Source organism: Enhydra lutris, unplaced genomic scaffold (assembly GCF_002288905.1).
Source record: "Enhydra lutris kenyoni isolate GAN:26980312 unplaced genomic scaffold, ASM228890v2 scaffoldscaffold8, whole genome shotgun sequence".
In the NCBI taxonomy this organism is placed as follows: Eukaryota; Metazoa; Chordata; class Mammalia; order Carnivora; family Mustelidae; genus Enhydra; species Enhydra lutris.
In genome coordinates this window covers 7,745,469-7,766,303 of record NW_019154092.1, presented here as the reverse complement: position 1 = coordinate 7,766,303, position 20,835 = coordinate 7,745,469, and the positions used below count along the sequence as shown (strand labels likewise).

Here is a 20,835-nt window from a genome sequence, read left to right as displayed (position 1 = left end):
ATATATATATATATAGACTGAAATCCCAGGAACCAAGGCTGGTTTCATAATGGACTCATGAAGAAACAGAGTCCCCAGTGAGTCATGCTCAGAAGTAGAGACAACCTAGAAACTTGGAATTTTACTCCTTCCCTGAAGAAGCTAGTACAGTTAAGCTAAAACTTTATAACAATCTCTCACTTTTATACAACATACTGGTGGTTGGTCACAAATTCCTAATAATTTATTGATTTCAATCAGGGAATAAGAGGATTTTTCTGACCGTGGCTGCCAAAATGGCTCAATTCTTCTACGGGGTCTATACGGGTAAAAATCTGTATTTGGTGAGCTTGGGCATTTTTTCCTTTTGTAGTCTATGAGTCTAGCTAGAGTAAGCCAAGCTGGCATCAGTAATGCTACGCAGAGTTCAACCCTACTCAGAGTTCAGCCTGGTGATCCCAAATGCTAGAGATTTTGAAACTGCCCTAGACAAAGCCAGAAAACCCTCAAATTCCCTAGGTAGGTATTTCAGAAAAGATCACTTACACCTTCTTGTTTTCCTACTTCCCCCTTTGGCCCACCAGACAGGCTGTTTCTGTTCTAGCACTGAGAAAGGGCTCTCTTTCTCTGACAAGAGCATCTCTCTAGTTGCTGGAAACACTTAAGTTTTTCTGACCAAAAATCCACCAAGAAAAAAACCCCATGAATGTTTTGACGAAGGGAAGAGTTAAATGAGCAAGACTGGGAAGCAAAAGTCGCCTTATAAGTAGCGGCCCCAGCCCTGTCACTGCTTCCCAATAATGCCCACTAGCCGCTAGCGACGAGGGGGAAGGGGACAAGTGACGTGGAGGCTTGGGAGTGTCGAAACTCGACTTGAGCATATGCCCTAAAACGCCTTCTCTGGGCAGTGCGGCTTTACCACTCCACAGGCCAGTGGACAAGAACAACTTACACATGCAACAGAACTAGTTCAAAAGGTGGCCATTTCCTGACAGTGTGCGGCTGCCCACAATGGCAGAATTAGAAATGAGGACATGTCCAAAATTAAGGTACAGCCCTTCAAAACACCTTCCGACACTAGGGAAAATTAAGGCATAGTTACTGAAATTTTAACACAAGTTAAACACGCCCTCAGATTGCCATGAAATAAAAAATTCAGAAATTCTGTAGCCCAAGGAGAAAATGCCCAACACTGCCTGTCTACGTTTTACTGCAGCACGCGAGACGCACAGCGGTTTACGTGTGAGGGGTCCGTCTCCTGGGCTCCGCGAGGCCGGGATTTTGGTCTCTTTGCTGCTGCTGTGCATTTAGTGCTGAGGAAAGGACCTCGCACAGCAGTTGGTGCTCAGTAACGCTGAGCGCACCAATGAGTCCAGGCTTATGTCCCGAGAGGGTGGTCACTACGCACAGCAAGAACAGGGCAGCAGATGTCGATTACAGCGGGGGGTAAGAGCTGAACCAGGAAGACTGGATTATACCGCCATTCAGTACTTGTACTGAAATCACTCACCTGCGGCCCACATATTCACAGTCCTATCTTAAGTGAAACAGGATTAGCTGCCTTCTGAAACAAAGTCGGATCCTCTAACTGGCATGTACACACAGGTCTTTTTGAAAAGGCACGCTCTCACTTTTAGCTTATTTGTTAAAAATTTTTTAAACATAGCTCATTCAAATATTTCAATTACCATCTGTTAAGTGCTCTAATGCGTCAGAGATCTGGGTACTGGAATGCAGTGAGCACTCCTACAATAGCCCTAAAAAGCCCAGCTAGTGATCTCTTTCTCATAAAAATGGAGCATAAGATTGATTCAAAATATGTGTTACTGAAGTCTAACAAACTGAATAAACTGACAAATAGTAGGGCTGTTAAAGCTAAAAGCTTTTTTTTTTAAATTTTTTAAATTTTTTTATGTGAAGCATGTTTTTGGCATGCTTATTCTTTTTTTTTTTTTTTTTAATATTTTATTTATTTGACAGACAGAGATCACAATTAGGCAGAGAGGCAGGCAGAGAGAGAGAGAGAGAGAGAGGAGGAAGCAGGCTTCCTGCCGAGCAGAGAGCCCGATGCGGGGCTCGATCCCAGGACCCTGGGATCGTGACCTGAGCCGAAGGCAGAGGCCCCAACCCACTGAGCCACCCAGGCGCCCCCTAAAAGCTTTTTTTAAAGCTAAAAGCTGTAAAGACAAATGTTTATCAAGCGTTGAGTACCCTCCGCTGTGAAGAGTCCGGGTTTCAGGTGCAGTTCTCCGGGTCTCCATGCGCCCCATTTGGGGCGGAGGAGACAAAGGACCTGGGTAAGATTCTGATGAAGGTGCTAGGAAACAGAAACCACAGTACCCTCTACCTCGTCAAGCCGTCCTAGAACGCAGACTATTGGGTCACGGGGTAAACATCAGTGACAGGAGCCACACTGAAGAATGAGCAAAGAAAGCAAGGCTGTAAGGTTTTCATAAAAAATAATCTACCATGAGAGATTTAAAAAATACAATATTCTATTGGAAATATTCCATCCTCTGTTCTTGCCCTTGCTGCAGAATATATTAAACAGGAATGATAAAAATAATTAAACAAAAGGGAATGAACTAGTGATACACAGAATGACCAGGATAAATTTCAAATACATGATGCTAAGGAACAGAAATCAGACTCAAAAAAGGCTTTTATTACTTGATTCTATTTATGCTGTTTTCTGGAAGAGGCAAAATCACAGGGACAGAAGGCGGGCTGGTGATTGCTAGTGGCTGGGAAGGAAAGGAAGGACTGACTAAAGGTGTGTGAAGGAATGTTCTGGGGCGATGGAATGGTTCTGTATCTTGACAGTGGGGTGGTTACAACTGGCTGTGTGTCTAATCTCACACAAGTGTCCATTCAGAAAGCTGGATTCTACTGATGTAAACTAAATCCCAAAAAATAAAAGGCTAAAAAAATGAAACTGACCATTTGCCGGTTAAATTAATGTTCAACAATCAAGGACATGAACTTGCTCTTCCCTCAAGTCATTTTTCTCCAAGTTTAAAATTACAACAGGAAATCTTTAAAAGTGACAAATTAAAGCCAATAAAGATAACTGAGAATTTAACCACCACAGATGCAATTTTCAAAGTTTAAACACAACAGATTTTGTATGTTTTTGTAAGAATACTGAAGCTATCTACCATGTTATCTGCTTTACAAATGGGCATTTCCCAACACTTAGCAAACTGACAGTTTAGAAATTTTAGCTTCTGAAACTAACAAGGTAAAAAAAGGAAAAGGGAAAGGAAAGGAAAAGGAAAAGAAAGAGGAAGAGAGGGGCACCTGGGTGGCTCAGTGGGTTAAGCCTCTGCCATTCGGCCCAGGTCATGATCTCAGGCTCCTGGGATCGAGCCCCGCATCAGGCTTTCTGCTCAGCAGGGAGCCTGCTTCCCCTTCTCTCTCTGCCTACTTGTGATCTCTGTCAAATAAATAAATAAAATCTTAAAAAAGAAAAAAAAAAAGGGAGAGAAAGAAAGAGAGGGAAAGTTATTCAGTCCACAAAGTGATAGACGATCTGAAGATTTGTAGTTATGGGAGATTTTCCAAAATCGGCTTTGTGAAATTCAGATTTCACTGGATGGTTATAGAGAGTCACAAGCAGGGCTTTACTCTTCAAAGGAAAAGACAACACCTGCACCTGGTCCCGGCCCCACGGACCTTAAACCGGGTCCCAAGCCCCAGCAGGCAGAACAATGCCTCAGGTTGACTCATTTCCCACCGACTGACTTAGAACACATTTCCCCTTCGTAAGAGGGCCCTTTTTAACACAGAACAACCTTTAAGGCCGTTGTCCACCATGAAAGAATCTGGGTGACAGATGTGTAACCCCATGGAAAAAAGTCGAAACTGAGAAACCAAAATCCAAATGACCGTTATAAATGTTCATAGCTCTTAAAACATATTCCATAAACAGCTCTGTCTACTGTTAATAGACCACAGTCCTTCCTTAAAATACACTGTATCTACTATTTTATAAAAAAGTTAATGAGACCCAGAATGAAATAGTTAAGGCAGGGGTCCAGACTAAAACTGGAAAGCACTGTTTGAACAACTGTGACGATGTCAGGGAGAGTGATCTGTAAATCAACAAATCTGTGTGTGTGCTCCAGTTAGCAACACAGTGATGAGCTCATCTAAACGAAACTTCCTAAGTACCAGATTAATTGTATTTATCAAGACGATGATGATGGCGAAAATAAATTTTTAAAAGGCAATTTCTCTGGGAAAAGAGTTGGCAAATAATATTTTATATCTGCTTTAGAGTAAAGAACTTGATAGACTCTTCCGTACCTTTAACGTCTGGATCATCAATGTGCGGCTCTAGGTTTTCTATCATTTCTTCAAGTTCCTTTCTGGTGGCCATAGTGATATTTGAAGAACCTGGTGTGGTGACTTCAGAGGTTTCTTCTGGTCTCTCTGGGCTGAGAGTATTCCCACAGCCCTGCTCAAGCTCTATGTCTAGATCTATTTCAGGAAGAGGAGTCCTCCAGAAATGGAAGGAGTTGTACAATTCCTGATCTAAGAGAGCTGAATCTGGTGAACTGGCGCCACTCTCTGGCCGTAATGCAGATTTGTAGTTAGCAGGTTTTTTATCATTCTCATTACTAGCTGCTTCCTGATGAGATTCTGAGGACAAAGTACAAAGTAAAGAGCTGTCCATTGGGACACTTATTTCACCTGGAGATTTCCTAGATGTTTCAGCATGATCTTCCACCATGTTTTCCAGTTTGACACTGGAATTACTAATACTGGGATCTGAAGAAACATCCTCTGGCCTGATCTGTACATCCTCTGGAACTTCTTGATCTTTGATCCTTTTATTGTTTCATTTGGGGGAAAAAAAAAATGAAAGTGTAAAAATAATTACTGAAAAAAAAAATCAATGAGATGCACTACATAAAGTATTTAGACAAGTTCAATATTAAATTTACAGATTATCCATACAAATCGAGTAGTGTATATACTGGTAATGCTTCTTTTTCCATCAGCTGTTCTGTACTCAGAGATGTGAACATCTGTTAAGCATAAGTCTAGATATTTAAGCATTACATGAATTGGAAAAAATAACATTGTAGAATCCCAGGATTCTTAAATACCAGGCTAATTTCAATAATAAACTAAAGAAAAATTGTAGGAAAATAAATTCCTACAACACACTTAAAAAATGATCTGATTCTTAGGATCATGGTATTGCCACTGCTCCAATGATGTACTGAAAAGCTGAGAATTAAAACCCATTTGCTTTTATAAAAAAGAAAAGGGAAAAAAACCTCTGTGCAGTATTAGAAAAGATCCTTATTTGCTATCTCACAAAGTATTAAAATCCATTTTAGTGTAAATGAAGTTTTTTAAAAAATTTCTTCCACACTTTCCAGCTCTACTCCCAAAGGTTTTCCCAAAATAGTCATGACTTAGTTGATAAGGGCAGATGGTTACAAACTCCTCAATTAAAGTCCACTGTTTACCACCATCCGTTATCTAAACTAAAGCACTACAGTAAGTTTTAATGTTTATCTCCTATCTTTTATTTGACTGTTAAATTTAACAAACATGTATTGAGCACCTACTAAGAGCCATGGAACGAAGCCAGTATTGAGGATTCACATGTGAAAAAGATGCAGGTCTGGTCAGCGAGATTAAATTAGAGGCAAACAAGAGAACCAAACACGTAAGCAAGTAACACCACCAGAGTGGAAAATACAGAAGCACACCGAGCACAGGAAGCGGGATGCAGCTGAGATAAAAAGGCCTAGAAGAAATGACAGGACCAGTGCTTAGAAGAGCCAGTAAACATTTACAAGGCTAAGGGGAAGAGCATGTCTTCAAGGGAGGAAAAGCATATGCAAAGGCAAGCATGACCTAAAATATGTAACACACTCTGAAAACAGCCGTGTTTCTTATGGCTCCGAGAAGCAAACAGTGGTGACCAGGGTGAAGAACTTTGCCAGAGCCACTGTACTGCATACCCAACACCTCTGGAATGGCTCCTATGGGCTACATGGAATAAGGCAGGAATTAGGAGAATTGCATTTTTAGATGCTTTAATTTTTGAGAAAACATCCTGGAAGCAGGGTGGAAAATGGGGTGGAGGTGAGTAGGAGGTGGGAACTCCAGAAGGGCAGTGAGAGCCAGTGAGGACTTGGTGAATGAAGGCAGTACATCTGGGGCTATGAAGAAGTAAATGCATTCAAATGATGACCGGACCAACAGGATCTGTTTACTGATTTATCGCAGGCTGGAGATGGGAAACAACGGGAGGAATCTGGAAAGACTGCCAAATTTCTGGCTAGTACGACAGAACAGATCGTGGTAGCACCAACTGAAAGTAGAAAACACAAGAACAGTGTAACGAGAGGGCTAATGGGTTCTGGTCTGGACAGGCTGAGTGAGGTACCTGGGTTGCATTCTGGGGGAGGGGGACGTCCATGGGAAACCGGTCAGATACCAGGGACTGAGTTGAAGGTCATCAGTTCAGAAGGCCGTGTGCAGGACTTAGATGGGTGTGAGGCAAGAAAGAGGAATGGAAACATGAAAGACACAATGAGTATCAGAGTGAAGGCATTCTTTTCGGGGTGCCATAGAGAAAGAGGCCAGAAGAGTTGTAGGAACTGCAGGCACAGGAGATGCTATCCCTGATAGGAGCACTGTCCTTCTAAGAAGAAAGAAGAATGTGAGCTCAAGAACAGAGGTGCACAGATTCAAGGGGCCAAGACACCTCTTTGATAAGAAACGTGAGAGGGAAGTAAGGATGGATGTGTAGGTAAATTTGAGAGTTGAGTGTGGGGAAAAAAAATGAAAGGAGCTCCTGGAAACAGCGTGTGCCTTTACGTACACACAGTGAAAGGTACTCAAGAGGAGGCTCACCAGGACTGAGCAAACAGAAGGCGACACGAACACTGGTGTCCTCTCCTAGTTTTAGTAGCCACCATATACATTCCCATGAAATTATCAACTGCCCTCTGCACTTTATCTCAGGGTAATGTTCACATTATTTTCAAAAATATGTATTTTTTAAAAACACATGATTATTTTAATGAAACTTGAAAAAAATATAGAAAAAATATGTAAGAAGTCATCTGAAAATGTACCGCATAATGACAGCATTTTACTTCTGGTGTTTCCCTTCTATTCTTAGGACTGCAAAATAGACAGTGTGCATGTACAACAGAGTAGTTACATCTGCGTGTGAGCTGGGCCCCGAGTTCCCAGGTCCTTGTCCCACGGCCAGCACTGCATTGCCCTAAACCTGTGAGCCTTTCAAGGCCCCCATGATTCCACATTTACTCCTTAGTAGTTAGGATGAGACACAGGCTTAGGCAACCTTTAATATTCCTTCCCTCTCCAGAACAGTTCTTGAAGCTAATACTGTTATGCCAAATAAATGTCTTCTACATGAATTACATATTTGCCAATCACATGATCCTTATTAAAAGACATCTTCTGTTTTAAAAAATTTAGTGGGATAACTGCTGAAATTTGAATAAAGTCTCCAGATTAGATGACATAATATACCTATGTTAATTTCTTAATTTGGGTAATCGAACCATGGTTATGTATAAATGCCTACATTTTGAGGAAATACACAGTGAAATACTGAAGAAAGGCAAAAAAGAATATCATGTCTAAAACCTCAAAGTATTCAGAAAAAAGATCAATAAAGCAAATATGGTAGAAGGTTAACATTTCGAGAATCTGAAGGGCATATGGATTCTTTGTGCTATTTTTGCAGTTTTTCTGTTATGAAAACTAAATGTAAAAAATTAGAGTAACAAGATACTGTTTGGTGGGAATGGAGACCAAATGGGTTAAAACTTGTAAGTCTTCATCTATTATCTGATAAATTTTTAAAAAACCCTGCATTTAAAATACACAAAAGAACCTAATTAAAAAGGCCATTCAGAGGGTACCTGGGTGGCTCAGTGGGTTAAGCATTTGACTCTTGCGTTCAGCTCAGGTCATGATCTCAGGGTTGTGAGATGGAGCCCCATCTTGGGCTCTGTACTGGGAGTGGAGCCTGCTTAAGATTCTCTCTCTCCCTTTGCCCCTCTCCCTCCCTCTCTCAAACAACAACAACAAAGGCCATTCAGTATGCAAAACTATTCCTTGGGCCTAAAATTTCTTAATTACTATTCTCACCATGCCATTACGATTAAACTTTAATACTCTTAGGGGTAAAAAAAAAAAAAAAGAAAGGCGAAGTCATTCTATTTGTCTAATGTTACAATTACTAGTCTGTCCAAACTTAAAACTCCTAGCATGGTTTTAAGGAGACAAAAAAAAAAAATTTCCCTACTGGTAAATTCTGGGAAGAACTACTACATGTATGAATTGGCAAAAACATAAGTTATCTGAATACTAATTTTTCCCAGAGCTGGGAGTTAGTCAATGCAAGATCCAGCTGCTAAATACTAAAATTCTGATATTCTTAGCTGTCAGATTTCCAAATGCTATTATACAAGTAAAAATCATTTCGAAGGCTGAAAAGAACTCTGATTCTGCCAAATGAGAGAATTACCCCATTTCCTAAGAGATACAAGTAACAAGAGTATCAGGGTAAGCCAGAAATTTCTCTACCAGAACCTTAATTTTCCTGTAGTGTCTACATAAGTTTTCTATTAATACCCTCCGAGTTCTGGACTACAGACTGTGGGCCTAGAAAAATCAGTGCACGTATTTCCAGGAGAAAATGACCAGTGGCACAGCTGGTCAAGCAGCAGTGTGTCCTGACACAAAAGCAAAGGACATACCTCTTTTCTGTACCGTGAATTAGCCGAATGAAGTTTTCACATCACTGAAATATTTCCAAATTTGTACCAGCAACCATCAATTTTACTGTCACACAGCTGGCATTATGCTGGACTGATAAAAAGTGACAGAAGTAGTATACCTATTTAAGGCTTCTGAGATTAAAGATTCCCTTACGATTCATTCAAGGTTTATTATATGCCAACTCTGTGCCAGGCCCAGTGAAGGTGCTCTACACGCAAAAACTCAGAACTCAACTGCCACAGCAAACGGACCTGCAGTCTGCTGTGGGATACACGTGAATACACAATTGAAAAGATGGGATCAGAAATCAGTGCTCTCACTCCAGTGCTACAGCCAAGATGCAAAAGCTCTGAATTTCAAAAAAACCTCAAGAAAAGATTAGTGGAAGTAGTGAGTCTACAGACAGCAAACACTGATAGTTCACTTTGTTAAATGGGTACGGATGGAACAGAACAGCTTCTCAAACAGAAAGCAAAGAGAACCAAAAGAATATAAGTGTATTCAGAGAACAATGTAACAGTTTGCTCAACTAAGAAAACAAGGGAATGCTTATTTTACATAATTTAAAAAATGCAAATACAAATTTTTAACTCTGCTTCTGGAAGTAGCCTTTATTAACACCTTCCAAGAAGCAGTAGTAGCCCAATCTAGGGTGAAAGATAAATCTGGTATACAAAGTCAGAGATCTAAAATCAATAAAGGCTTCAGAGAGTATTAAGTGATATTAAATGTTTCTAGGATCAGATGAAAACTATGTAATAAATAGTAGGGGAAACAGACTGTCAAAACCTTGCTTACTTTGTAAGATATTTGTTTGGGAGATCTGAATTTTAGGAAAACTGGAGAGGACCTTGAGAACAGGAACCGAATTCTTGATTTCTATCTATAGGAGCTGGTTCGTAGTAGGTGCTCAATTAATTTCCATATAATCAACCAACCAATCTTAAATAACGAAATAAGTTTTAAGACAGCTTAGAACAAAAGCCAGTGCAGTATTTAAGAGGGTAAACAAACTAATGGTTCTGAGACTAATAATACATAGGACTGTTTTTTGTTTTTTTTTTTTGAAGTTAGGAAGTAAAACTACTTCTACGGTATTTAATACAACTCATTCCTTAGCCAGAAATTCTCTCTTCCCTCCCTTCTACCAGTAACACGATTCAATAAAGTCTAACAATATAGTGAAAATACAATGCTACAAAAAGTACTGACTTGACATTAAGACATACCTCATTACAATGGAAGAGGAATTAAGGTTTGTAGGTAAAAGATAACTACCTTTAAATATCTCTTCCAGTAATGTCCTACACAGGCAGTCAGTACAACCACTGGCCACGGTAGCCACTCCAACTATTTTTGTCAGTAAAGTTTTACTGGTGCGCAGCCAAGCCCATCCACTTACATGCGGTTTATGGCTGCTTTCATCCTACAAAGCAGAGGTTAGCAGTCGTGGCAGAGACTGAAAATATTTATTATTTGGCCTTTTACAGAAAGTTTGCTGACCCCTGACCTATAAAATTCTCTGTAAATTTATATTTTCACTTACTAGACTCTCTCCAGATTTAAAAATAAAGTAATAGTCTTTGCACAATTAGGTAGTGAACAAGGTACACGGACTTTAAAAATGAAAAACATAACATTTCCCCCCATCATCATTTTTGTCAAACTCCTTGCAGCAGCTGTTTTTCAAAAGAACTGACAGAATTTGCTTGCTAGGAAGACAGGTTTAGAGTGATTTTCTTCCTTTACAAAAAACAGTACCTCAGGTTTGTTTGGCTATTCAGCAGGACAGTAGGAGAACGGGCAAAAAGGTAAAACAAGGCAGCAGAGAAGAAAGGAAGAACTGCCAAATCAAAACACCAAGAAAGCAAATATCACAGTATCAAGACCTACAGAAGAAAATGTCCATTAGCATCATGACAAGGGAGGGACAAGACACTATGGTAACTCAAGCATTATAGTAGGGACTGTTTCAAAAACAGGTTCTAAATTATTTCAAGTGCACACCTGTAAAAGTGCGTATTTCCCATGCGCTAAATTAGGCTTGATTTCTTTTTTCCCCTGAGTATATAGTATAATAAGTTTTAAAAACGGAAACTCGGAATTTTTTAATGTAAAAAAATTTAAAAATAAAAATCAGAGTTGTCCTTTTTATTTTAAAATTAGTTGCCCTATTACACTTAAAGTTGATATTCTAGTTAATCAGTACATCAGCTGATCATTATAATACTTTCTCCCTAAATTGAGAGATTATAATCCTCATTCTGCAGGCAGAGTTCAAGATCCACAATTAAATTAATTGACTGAAAGGAAAAATAATAGTAAGAAATGGACTACATACTAAAACATATTCCTAAATTAGGAATTTAAAACACTAAACACTTTAAACTGTAGAACAATTACTTCATCTATTCCAAATGTCAATAAATGGTTTACTAGGTAACTAATTTATTAAATAAACATTCAAAAATTATCATCACATCTGTCATTTATACTTTTCTCTATGGCCAGGACCAAGTTCAGTGTGCTATACGTGTCTTCGCCTTCTCACTTAAGACGTAACTAACCAAAGAGACATTTAACAAATATATTTAAAATATAGCTCTTTAAAAGTATCTACCCATTTTTACAATCAAGAGAAATAGCAAAGTCTCCAAAAAGAACATTATAGAAGAAACGAAAAATATGTTTACAAGCAATAAAGCTGGAAAGTGAAGTTTAAAGAAATCATACCTATTTTTGTCTTCTACTGATGTATCTTCTGAGCTTTTGCTTTCTTCTTTAAAATACTGGCCTGAGCTAGATGGATTAGCAAAAGTAGATATGAAAGGTCCCAGAGACTGAAAAGCCGCTTGGCGAACCTACAAAGAAAAAGAGGACAGTAATAAAACTTAAAATTAAGGGATTATTAACAGTCTACTTACCATATACTAAGTATGGTTAAAATAATAATAAGGTGTTTTCTACAAAGCTTTCCCACATTCAGAACTATCATACTTCTGCTAGGATTTAGAATTCTTCATAAACTTTTTTTACTTTCAATTTTTTAAAATCTACCTTTAATATTTATGCCCTGAGAATATAAATATGAGATCCCACAGAGCATCTGCATGGAACTAAAGGATATCCTGCAGCATTTTCCAGGAAAACAGAATGAAGAAAATGAAGACTGCCAAACAGAAAATATAGAGCAATAAAGTTGACAAAATGTGATAAATCCATTTCATGTTTTCTGCTAGGCAAGACTATAATCTGCTTTCTACAAGGAAACAAGACAGATGTGTCAGAACTATGGACGCACTTATCAGAAACAGAATACCGACTTAAAATGTATTTCACAAAAATCTGGATGCACATACTACTGTCATCCATGAATGTCTCAAGTAGGAGAGCAGAAAAAAGGGTTATAGAATTTTATTTCATATTATATTCCTGTATTATTTTTATAATCTTGATTAAAAAAAAAACTGGGGGAGAGAGGTTTTATGAAAGGAAGCAGGAGGAGGACACAATCTGAAAGAGGCAATTATGATGGAAGAAACTGCAAACCAATTTCTCTAAGACCTTGCCCTTGAGGCATAACAATACCTTTTCCATGGTTTAAAATGAGGATTAGAGGGAAGCCTGGGTGGCTCAGTGGGTTAAGACTCTGCCTTTGGCTCAGGTCATGATCCCAGGGTCCTGGGATCAAGCCCCGCATCAGGCACTCTGCTCAGCAGGGAGCCTGCTTCCCCCTCTCTCTACCTGCCTTCTCTGCCTACTTGTGATCTCTGTCAAATAAATACATAAAATCTTAAAAAAAAAAAAAAAAACCAACGATTACATGACATGTGTAAATTCTGCAAAGGCAAATACATGTGAAGTTTGCCTATTATTAGTATTTACCTTCTGGGGGAAGCAGATAAAAATGATTCAATTGATTTTTTTAAAAAGGCTAGAATTATATACAAGATAGCAAAGAGAAACCTATGTGTGAACTTACAGGTCCTTTTCTCCTTTACAGTCAATAAAATGTTACTTCTATAAAAACATAAAAGGTAACTTTCAAAATTATATGCAAGAGTTTAGTCTACTCTGGATACTGTTAAAACTCTGAAGTTGTCTCAAACCCTTACCGGATTTATATACACTTCAAATGACAGATTTCAGGAGTCCATTTTTTTTAAAGTTTTATTTATTTATTTGACAGAGAGAGAAAGATCACAAGTAGGCAGAGAAGCAGGCAGAGGGGGAAGAGGAAGCAGGCCCCCTGCTAAGAGAGCCCGATGGGGGGCTCGATCCTAGGACCCTGGGATCATGACCTGAGCCACCTAGGCACCCCCAGGAGTCCTTCATTTTAATATAAACATATTCCCAAATTAGCAGGAAATACTGTATATCACTAAGCCAAGACAATGATAAAGTCAAAATGAAAATTCCAAATACGCCACATAATTTTTTCTAACAATCTTATACATTTTAAACAAAGTCGTGCTTAAGGCTTAATAGTCTTTCCTCTCTGTGGCGTCTGTCTGGAAAATGAATATGGTAAGGTCCTGAGAACTATTTCAGGCACGACAGCATAAGGAGAGCCACTCACCCACTCTCCAGTGAAATTGTTGAAAATGGGGGGGGGGGGACCCAAAAACAACCCACCCAAAACCCCACCAAGTAAAACCTCTGGAAATAGCCCTTAGGGCAGACAACAAAAGAGGGAATATCTATAAATATTCAGTAAAGCCAGTCCGTGGTATTTGAACCAGGGAGGCAGAACCTCTAGTGCAGACTGTTGCAGCCAGCAGCAACGGCCTCCCTCTCTTCTAGCCTCCAGCCAAGGGCCTTTGAGGTTTATCATCCTGTCCCCTGCTACCTGCTGGGCATACCTTCTTCTGCACAATGCCCATTGGTAGAATGGAAGCTCTACCTTGGACGTGGCTCAGAACCCTGGGCTCTGAGAATACTCAGAATATAGTCCCTGCCCCAGCTTGTAAGGCCAGGAGAGATGAGCCAAGAGAACCTGGGGCTGCTGTCCCTCCCACTCTCATCAAAATGAGGTCATCCCAGGATGGGAGGTAGGCATGTAGACATGCCCAGAGCTGTGCCTCCTGGAGGGGGGGAATAAGAATCCACTAACACATTCCAGCCAGTCACTAAACAAACAAGTACCAGTAACAAGCCCCAGAGAGGGATAGAAGTACCCAAATCTGCTGTATTATCTAAAATGACCAGGTTAAAAAAAATTATAAAGCATGCAAAGGAACAAAGAAGTATAATCCATAGACTGGGGGAAAAATTAAGGGACAGAAACTACGTGTGAGAACACTAAGATGTTGGACTTAGAAAAAAACTTCGAAGTGACCATTATAAATTGTTCACAGAATGAAAGGAAAGCATGAGTAAAGAAGTAAAGGAAGGTATGAGGACATGAAGAGAACCAGATGGAAATTCTTGAGTTGAAAGGTATAATGATTGAAATAAAAACTCACCACATAAACTTAAGTAGTTCTGAACTGGTAGGAAAAAAAATGAGGGAACTCAAGGTATATTAATAAAGTTTAGCAAAGAACAGAGAGAAAAAAGAAAATGAGGAAAAATGAACAGAATCTCAGAAAATGTGGGACTCCATTAAGTGCATCATTATATGTGTAATGGGAATACCAGGAGAGAAAAGACACAATATCTGAAGAAATGATGGCTCAAAATGTTCCCAAATTTATTAAAAATCAGTAATTTACACATGAAAGCAGCTCAACATGTAGGATAAATTACGATATCTACAAACACATCATAGTGAAAATGCCAAAAGTCAAAAGCAAGAAGATATTGAAAGTGGCAAAAGGAAAGTGACATACCACTTACAAGAGAACCCCAATAAAATAAACCTAACTTCCTGCAAAAACAAGAGACCGGAGGGCAGGGGGTAAGACACAAAGTGTTCGAAGAAACTGAAAACAAAACAAAAACACCGTGTTAACCAAGAGCCCTGTACCCAACAAAGCTATCTTTCAAAAATGAAAGCAAAATACAGACATACCCAGATAAGCAGAAACAGAATTTGTTGCTACCACATTTATAGGACAATAAACACAAAAGGAAGCTCTTCAGGTTAAAAGCCAGTTACCCTGGATGGTAACTCAAAGAAGGAAGGATGATCTCAAACTACTAACTTAATCTTCTGCCTCAAGACATTGGAAAAATAAAGAGCAGCAGAGGAGAGGGTATAATATAGATTAGAGTGGAAGCTAATGAAATGAAGAACAGAAATAAAGAGAACACTGATGAAACTAAAGCTTTAAAAATATGAACAGAACAGACAAACCTTCAGCAGTATGGCCAAGAGACAAAGACACTAGAACCAGAAAGAAGGGACATTACTACTGACGTTACAGAAATACCAAGATTATGAAGAAAATACTACAGATCAAATACCAGCAAATTAGATAACTTACATAAAACAGACAAATTCCTAGACAAACTACTAAAACTGACTCAAGAAAAAATTATCTGAATAACTCTCTAACAAGTGAAGATTATCTGAATAACCCTATAACAAGTAAAGAGATTAGGAAACACAAAACAAACAAAACTACATACAAAGGAAAAGTCCAAACTGAGCCAGTATCATCACTGAAGTCTACTCAACATTTAAATGAGAACACTGATTCTTCACAAATTCTCCCAAAACAAAGAGGGAGCCCTTCCCAACTTGTTTTACGAGGCCATTATTACCCTGTTAACAAAACAAACCCTCCCAAAAAAAGCCACAAGAAACTATAGACCATTATCTCTTATAATATGGATATAAAAACCCCTAACAAAATAGTAGCAAACAGTCCAGCAAGATATCAAAAATTATTACACTATGGCCAGGTGAGACTTATCAAAGGTTTAATGCCTGAAAATCAATATACCACATCATATCCTTAGAATGAATGTGATTTCTATTTATACAGAAGTTTTGTCCAGTTAAAAAAAAAGTTAATATAGTTTACCTGTCTACTCCTAAAACAATTACCAATACCATAATTATTTCTTAAATCATGAAATCAAAATCATGTTTTGTGTAAAATGTATTTTTCTACAAAAATGAGAATTAGACAAAACCCTACCCAACGTGAAGGATCACTGATCAAATTAATAAACAGTGCTGACAGTTTAGTCCGTCGGATTTCTTGACATGTCGCACAGGAAACCGCCATGAAGCATTCGGCACAGGCCTTCCGGACTCCCCACACGTTATCAGAACAAAGCTGGAAAAACCTGGGCAGCTACGCAAGGACAGTGGTGTGTTAGGCAGGCAACGCGGGTTTCAGAGATTCATTTTATTTCATTTTCTGCTTTCACAGTGTTTCAAAATACTAGATTTTCCTGTAATAATTTAGAAGACCTGTTGCGTACTAAACCTCAGCAATTTGAAATAAATCACACCTCATTCATAGCCCTGCTGACTGGAAAAGCAGAAACAACAAACATAGCTTCAGTTTCATGCAAAAGTTTGTACCTAAACTGTTTTGCCTAATGGATGGTTTCAGAGACTCTTCAAGTAGGTTAACTGGTACACGAAGCATGTATATCCCAGGCACTAACCACTTAAAAATAACAAGCTGTAGATTTGTCACTAGAATACTTGAGCGTTGCAATAAAATTACAGATTTCTTCGAGTACAATTGATTTGTTTAGTAGGAATGGGAGAGGTAAAAATACATCAACGGTCCTTACATATCACATATCTGCATTTTTAACAAACTATAATCAAAACACAATTCAAGTGCCTAGATTATAGAAATGTAAACTCCCAAACTCAGAGTCATATTATCTTTCTGGTTTGCATTCATGAGACTGTGTTAATAAAATGTGGGGGTAAATGTATGCATTTTAAACTTGATGTATTACTCTGTAATGGACTGCTTACCCCTCTGTTACCCCTCTATCTCTGCACTACTCACCAACATCTCCTCAGTAGCTTGCTGGCCAACTACACTGCAGATGTCTCCAAAATTGGCAGCACAGACCTGACAATAGAAGCATCACTGACATTTCAAAATCATCCAAACACAGGGCTTTTAAAACAATCTTTTAAGTTTCACGTATCAATACAGTAACCACTATAACCATGTGTTCTTAAACAAACAAAATGCCTAAAAAATACCTTTCGAACATGAAACATTCTGCAATCACAGCACATCTCACAAAACCTAGGGAGGATAAGACGCTCTGTAATGTCCTTCCCAACCATGGGAGCCATTTTGCACATTATCTAAAATGGATAAGAACAAAAGCACACTGAAAACATCTTCAAACTAAGACTTTTCCAGTTAAGTCTGCTAACTTATCAAAAGTATATGCTTTAGAAAATATAAAATAGGTTGTGGCATCATTTTCCCGCATACATCACAAACAACATTCATCTTATTTATCCAGGTTCAAGGGAGAAAAATAGATATTTACTACTATCAATAATTACCAAATGCACAGTAAACCCAGAGATAATCTGAAAAATTTCATTTCTGAGTATAGTTTCAATCATATTATTTTGCCTGATAACTTTAACAGTAAGAAAACAAATGGTCACTGTTCAAAGGAAAGATGATCCACAAGAATAATTTGGGCTCAGTATACTTGTACTGCTAAGAGAAGACTCTCTAGAGGCAGTCCTTACCTTGCAAAGTACCAAGTTAACAGAAACTCGTGCAGAAGAGAACTGCGTCCCTCGGTTCTAATGAAGACAGGGACCCAGTTCCAACACGCAGTTTCAGGTAACGCAGTCCAGGCAAACGAGGATGAACTATGTTTGAAAATTGGCCCAGTGTTATTTAAATAAATACCCCACTCCACCCTCCAGTTAGTACAGAAAGACACCTGATGGTCTGTTATTACTATACCTACTCCTAGCCCATACAAACATGATGAGAAGAGAAAGAAAACATTATTCATACAGGACATGATTCTCTATATAGAAAAATCCCAAGGACTCTACAGAAAAGCCACTAGAACAAATAAGTGGGCTTAGGAAGTTTGTAGGACATATACCAGAACCAAAAATGAACCAAGGAAATGAAAACATTTAAAAACAGTATCATTCACAGCAATGTTAAGAAACATGGTTCAACAAAATACAGATGTGCTGTCTACTGAAAACTACAAAACATTGAGGAGAAACATAAAACACCTAAATAAATGGGGAAATCGACCATGGATTGTTAGGTGGGTGATTATCTCCAAACTGATTTATAGATTCAACACAATCCTTATCAAAATCCCAGCATCCTCACAACTCGTGGTGACATCTGTATTTCCCAAATTCCAAAGCCAGTTTTGTTCTTTGACTCTATACTGTTTCTAAGCATCTTCAAGCCCTAAAGATCTGAAGTTACATCCTGTATCACTGATCTAACGTAATTAAATTCATCAGAATGAATTATCTCCAAGATAGAGAACAACTAGAAAGCTAGGATGTGCAGAACATGATAAAATAAATAAACCGACTGTAGAAGAATCCTGGGTTTCATTCTAGTGCTGGATATATAGTCCATTAGTTATAATGCTTCACTATTGTTAAGTCCCATAAAAATAACCAAGCAAGTTAAACTCTCCTCAGTTATGCGAAAACTGATTTTCTTCATTGAGGAATTTGTGGGAAAAAAAAAAATGCTACACTTTGGAATGTGACAGAGGTGCTGATTGTACAACATGGTGAATGTACTAAATGCTAACTTAATTGTACACTTTAAAATGGTTTTTCATTATGTGAATTTCATTTCAATAAAAGTGATATTACTGAAAAGTATCTAAATTTACTATTAACTGGTATGGAGTATCTAAAAAATAAAATAATGGAATCAAGACATTTCCAAGGGAAAGGGGACTATAGAAACAACTTAATTCATCCTAATGATCCAGAAACATTACCCAATTTTTGTGTAATTCTTTTCATATCTACAAGATGCTATTATTTTAGGGTTTTATTTTTTATTTTATTTTTAGGTAATCTCTACAACCAACATGGGGTTCGAACGCATAACCCTAAGACAAAGAATCACACACGCCACCAACTGAGCCAGCCAGATGTCCCTATTTTAGGTTTAAACAGTAAACTCTCATTTTCCAAGTAGAGCTGAAATTTTAGATGGACTTGTTAAACCGGACTTTTTTATGTACATGATTTAATTCATGTGTTTTTCTTATCATCACAATTTCTATCACTTATTATATATCATTATAAAATTACTTGCCTGACTATCCTTCCCCCAAAGACCACAATGTCAAGGGCAGGAGCTATTTTTTTCTCCTGTGCTTACATAGTGCCTAGAAAAGTGTTTAATAGCAACTAGAGTTTCACCAATGTTTCTTCATCCAATACTGGGTTTTTGTTTTTTAACTGCACTGATTATTTCTCCCATCTTCTTTTTCCATAATAATGAATTTACAGTTACTTATTATTCTCTTGCTGCATATCTTGCTTTCTCAGAGCCCTGCGATAGAGCCCATCTAATTCACAGGTGCAAAGCACAACTGGGGCCCGCAAAACACAGACCTCTTTTGTGTGCCTATGTCCCTCTCTAGACCTTTCTAATGCTCTGGGGCTACTATGATACCTAATACACTCCATAGTACATTCTACAATATTTGAGCACCTCCTATTTGTCAAAACAGTGACGAATTTTTGCCTTTTAAAGAAAAAGTGTCTTCTACTTACAGCCACAGCTTCTGTTTTCACATCATCGTTGCTATCTGGGGCAGTTAGCTCTATGAGGACGGGGCACACTTTGGTCTCCACATCAAATCGCTCAATTAACTCCTGCTCCAGCAGAGCCAGCAAAGCTGCCTGACTTGTTTTTCTTACCTAGGAAAAAAATCAGAATAAACAAAATACATACATGATGTAACAAGACCCTATTACTTGATTTTCACGAAAGTGAAGACTTTTCATCTCAACTTAAAGGGATTCATAACTGGCAAAACTTTGCAAATAAAAAACTTGTTGCTATTTTCTCCAGCTATTGCCAAGACAGAACTTGGCAGACTGTGATACGACAAATGAACTGGAACAGGAAAGCCATCCTTGTGGGGTGCCCAGGTGGCTCAGCCGGTTGGGCACCCAACTCTTGATCCCAGACCCTGGGACTGAGCCCTGCATTGGGTATCCTGCTCAGCAGGAGGTCGGCTTCTCTCCCTCTCCCTCTGCCCCTCCTCCCAGCTCACATGCTATCACATGTGCAAAAGGAAAGCCACCCCTGTGAACAGTGACTCTCTAATTAGCAAACTTTCTGAGGGGCACCCACGAGGGTACCATGTAAGAATGCAGCTACTGGGCACTGTCTTATCATGGCATTAAGGGGACTTTCTAGATTTGCCAGACTCTCAACATATCTTGTCTAAGACACAAAGTCATTTTGAAAAACAGAATAATGAAGCTGAAGAGGAAAAAGCACTCAAATGAGACCAGCTAGGAGAGGCCATTCTACATACAACATGGTAAATGTAAGAATATGTAAATGGCACTCTTACCTGATTATTCTGATCTGCAAGATATCTAACCACAATAGGCAGTAAGTATTTGGAAAAAGCATATGGGATTGAAGGCCGGTTTTCTTGACAAAACAATGCAATATGAGGCACCTGTTCCATCAGCTCTGCTCTCACCGTCGGTTCTATTGAAATAACAGAAATGTGAACAAACACATTACCCCAAATTAACAAAATCTTTGCCTGGGCTTAAGACTACTCAGGAAAGCTCTGGACTTCCATCCTCAGCATAAAAGGGACTTACACAGTGTACTCTAACTCTAGGATCCTTTTTCACAATCATATGCAGGTCAACGCTTCAAGTAAAAGGAAGATCCTACTCCCATCCCCAGGCTTCTATCTTCCTACTGTGCACTAAGTATGCAATCATTTCCTATTATGACCAAATTTATCCATCACCTAATTGTGTCACATATGCTAGGGGTTAAATATCCAATATTCACATCAACAAAATATGTAATATCTATGAACTATTTAAGAGCCTCCTAGGACAAGTCATAAGGACCGGTTCCTAACCTAAATTTAATCAATGAATACAGAATTTATAGTTAAAATTAACTAAGA

General features: G+C 38.5%; 1 protein-coding gene across 8 annotated transcripts in view; it reads right to left on the bottom strand.

Moving 5' to 3' along the window:
- The window catches only part of LOC111142444 (protein phosphatase 4 regulatory subunit 1), a 61,209-nt gene that overhangs the window by 15,137 nt on the left and 25,237 nt on the right, over window positions 1-20,835 (bottom strand). For all 8 annotated transcript variants that reach the window (XM_022495591.1, XM_022495583.1, XM_022495586.1 and 5 more), the window contains 7 exons: window positions 20,254-20,396; window positions 19,442-19,588; window positions 16,895-17,002; window positions 16,692-16,757; window positions 15,855-16,013; window positions 11,500-11,627; window positions 4,288-4,811 (listed from right to left, as the gene is read on the bottom strand). In XM_022495591.1, the coding sequence (XP_022351299.1) occupies window positions 4,288-4,811; window positions 11,500-11,627; window positions 15,855-16,013; window positions 16,692-16,757; window positions 16,895-17,002; window positions 19,442-19,588; window positions 20,254-20,396 (1,275 nt within the window). The remainder of the gene's footprint in view (window positions 1-4,287; window positions 4,812-11,499; window positions 11,628-15,854; window positions 16,014-16,691; window positions 16,758-16,894; window positions 17,003-19,441; window positions 19,589-20,253; window positions 20,397-20,835) is intronic.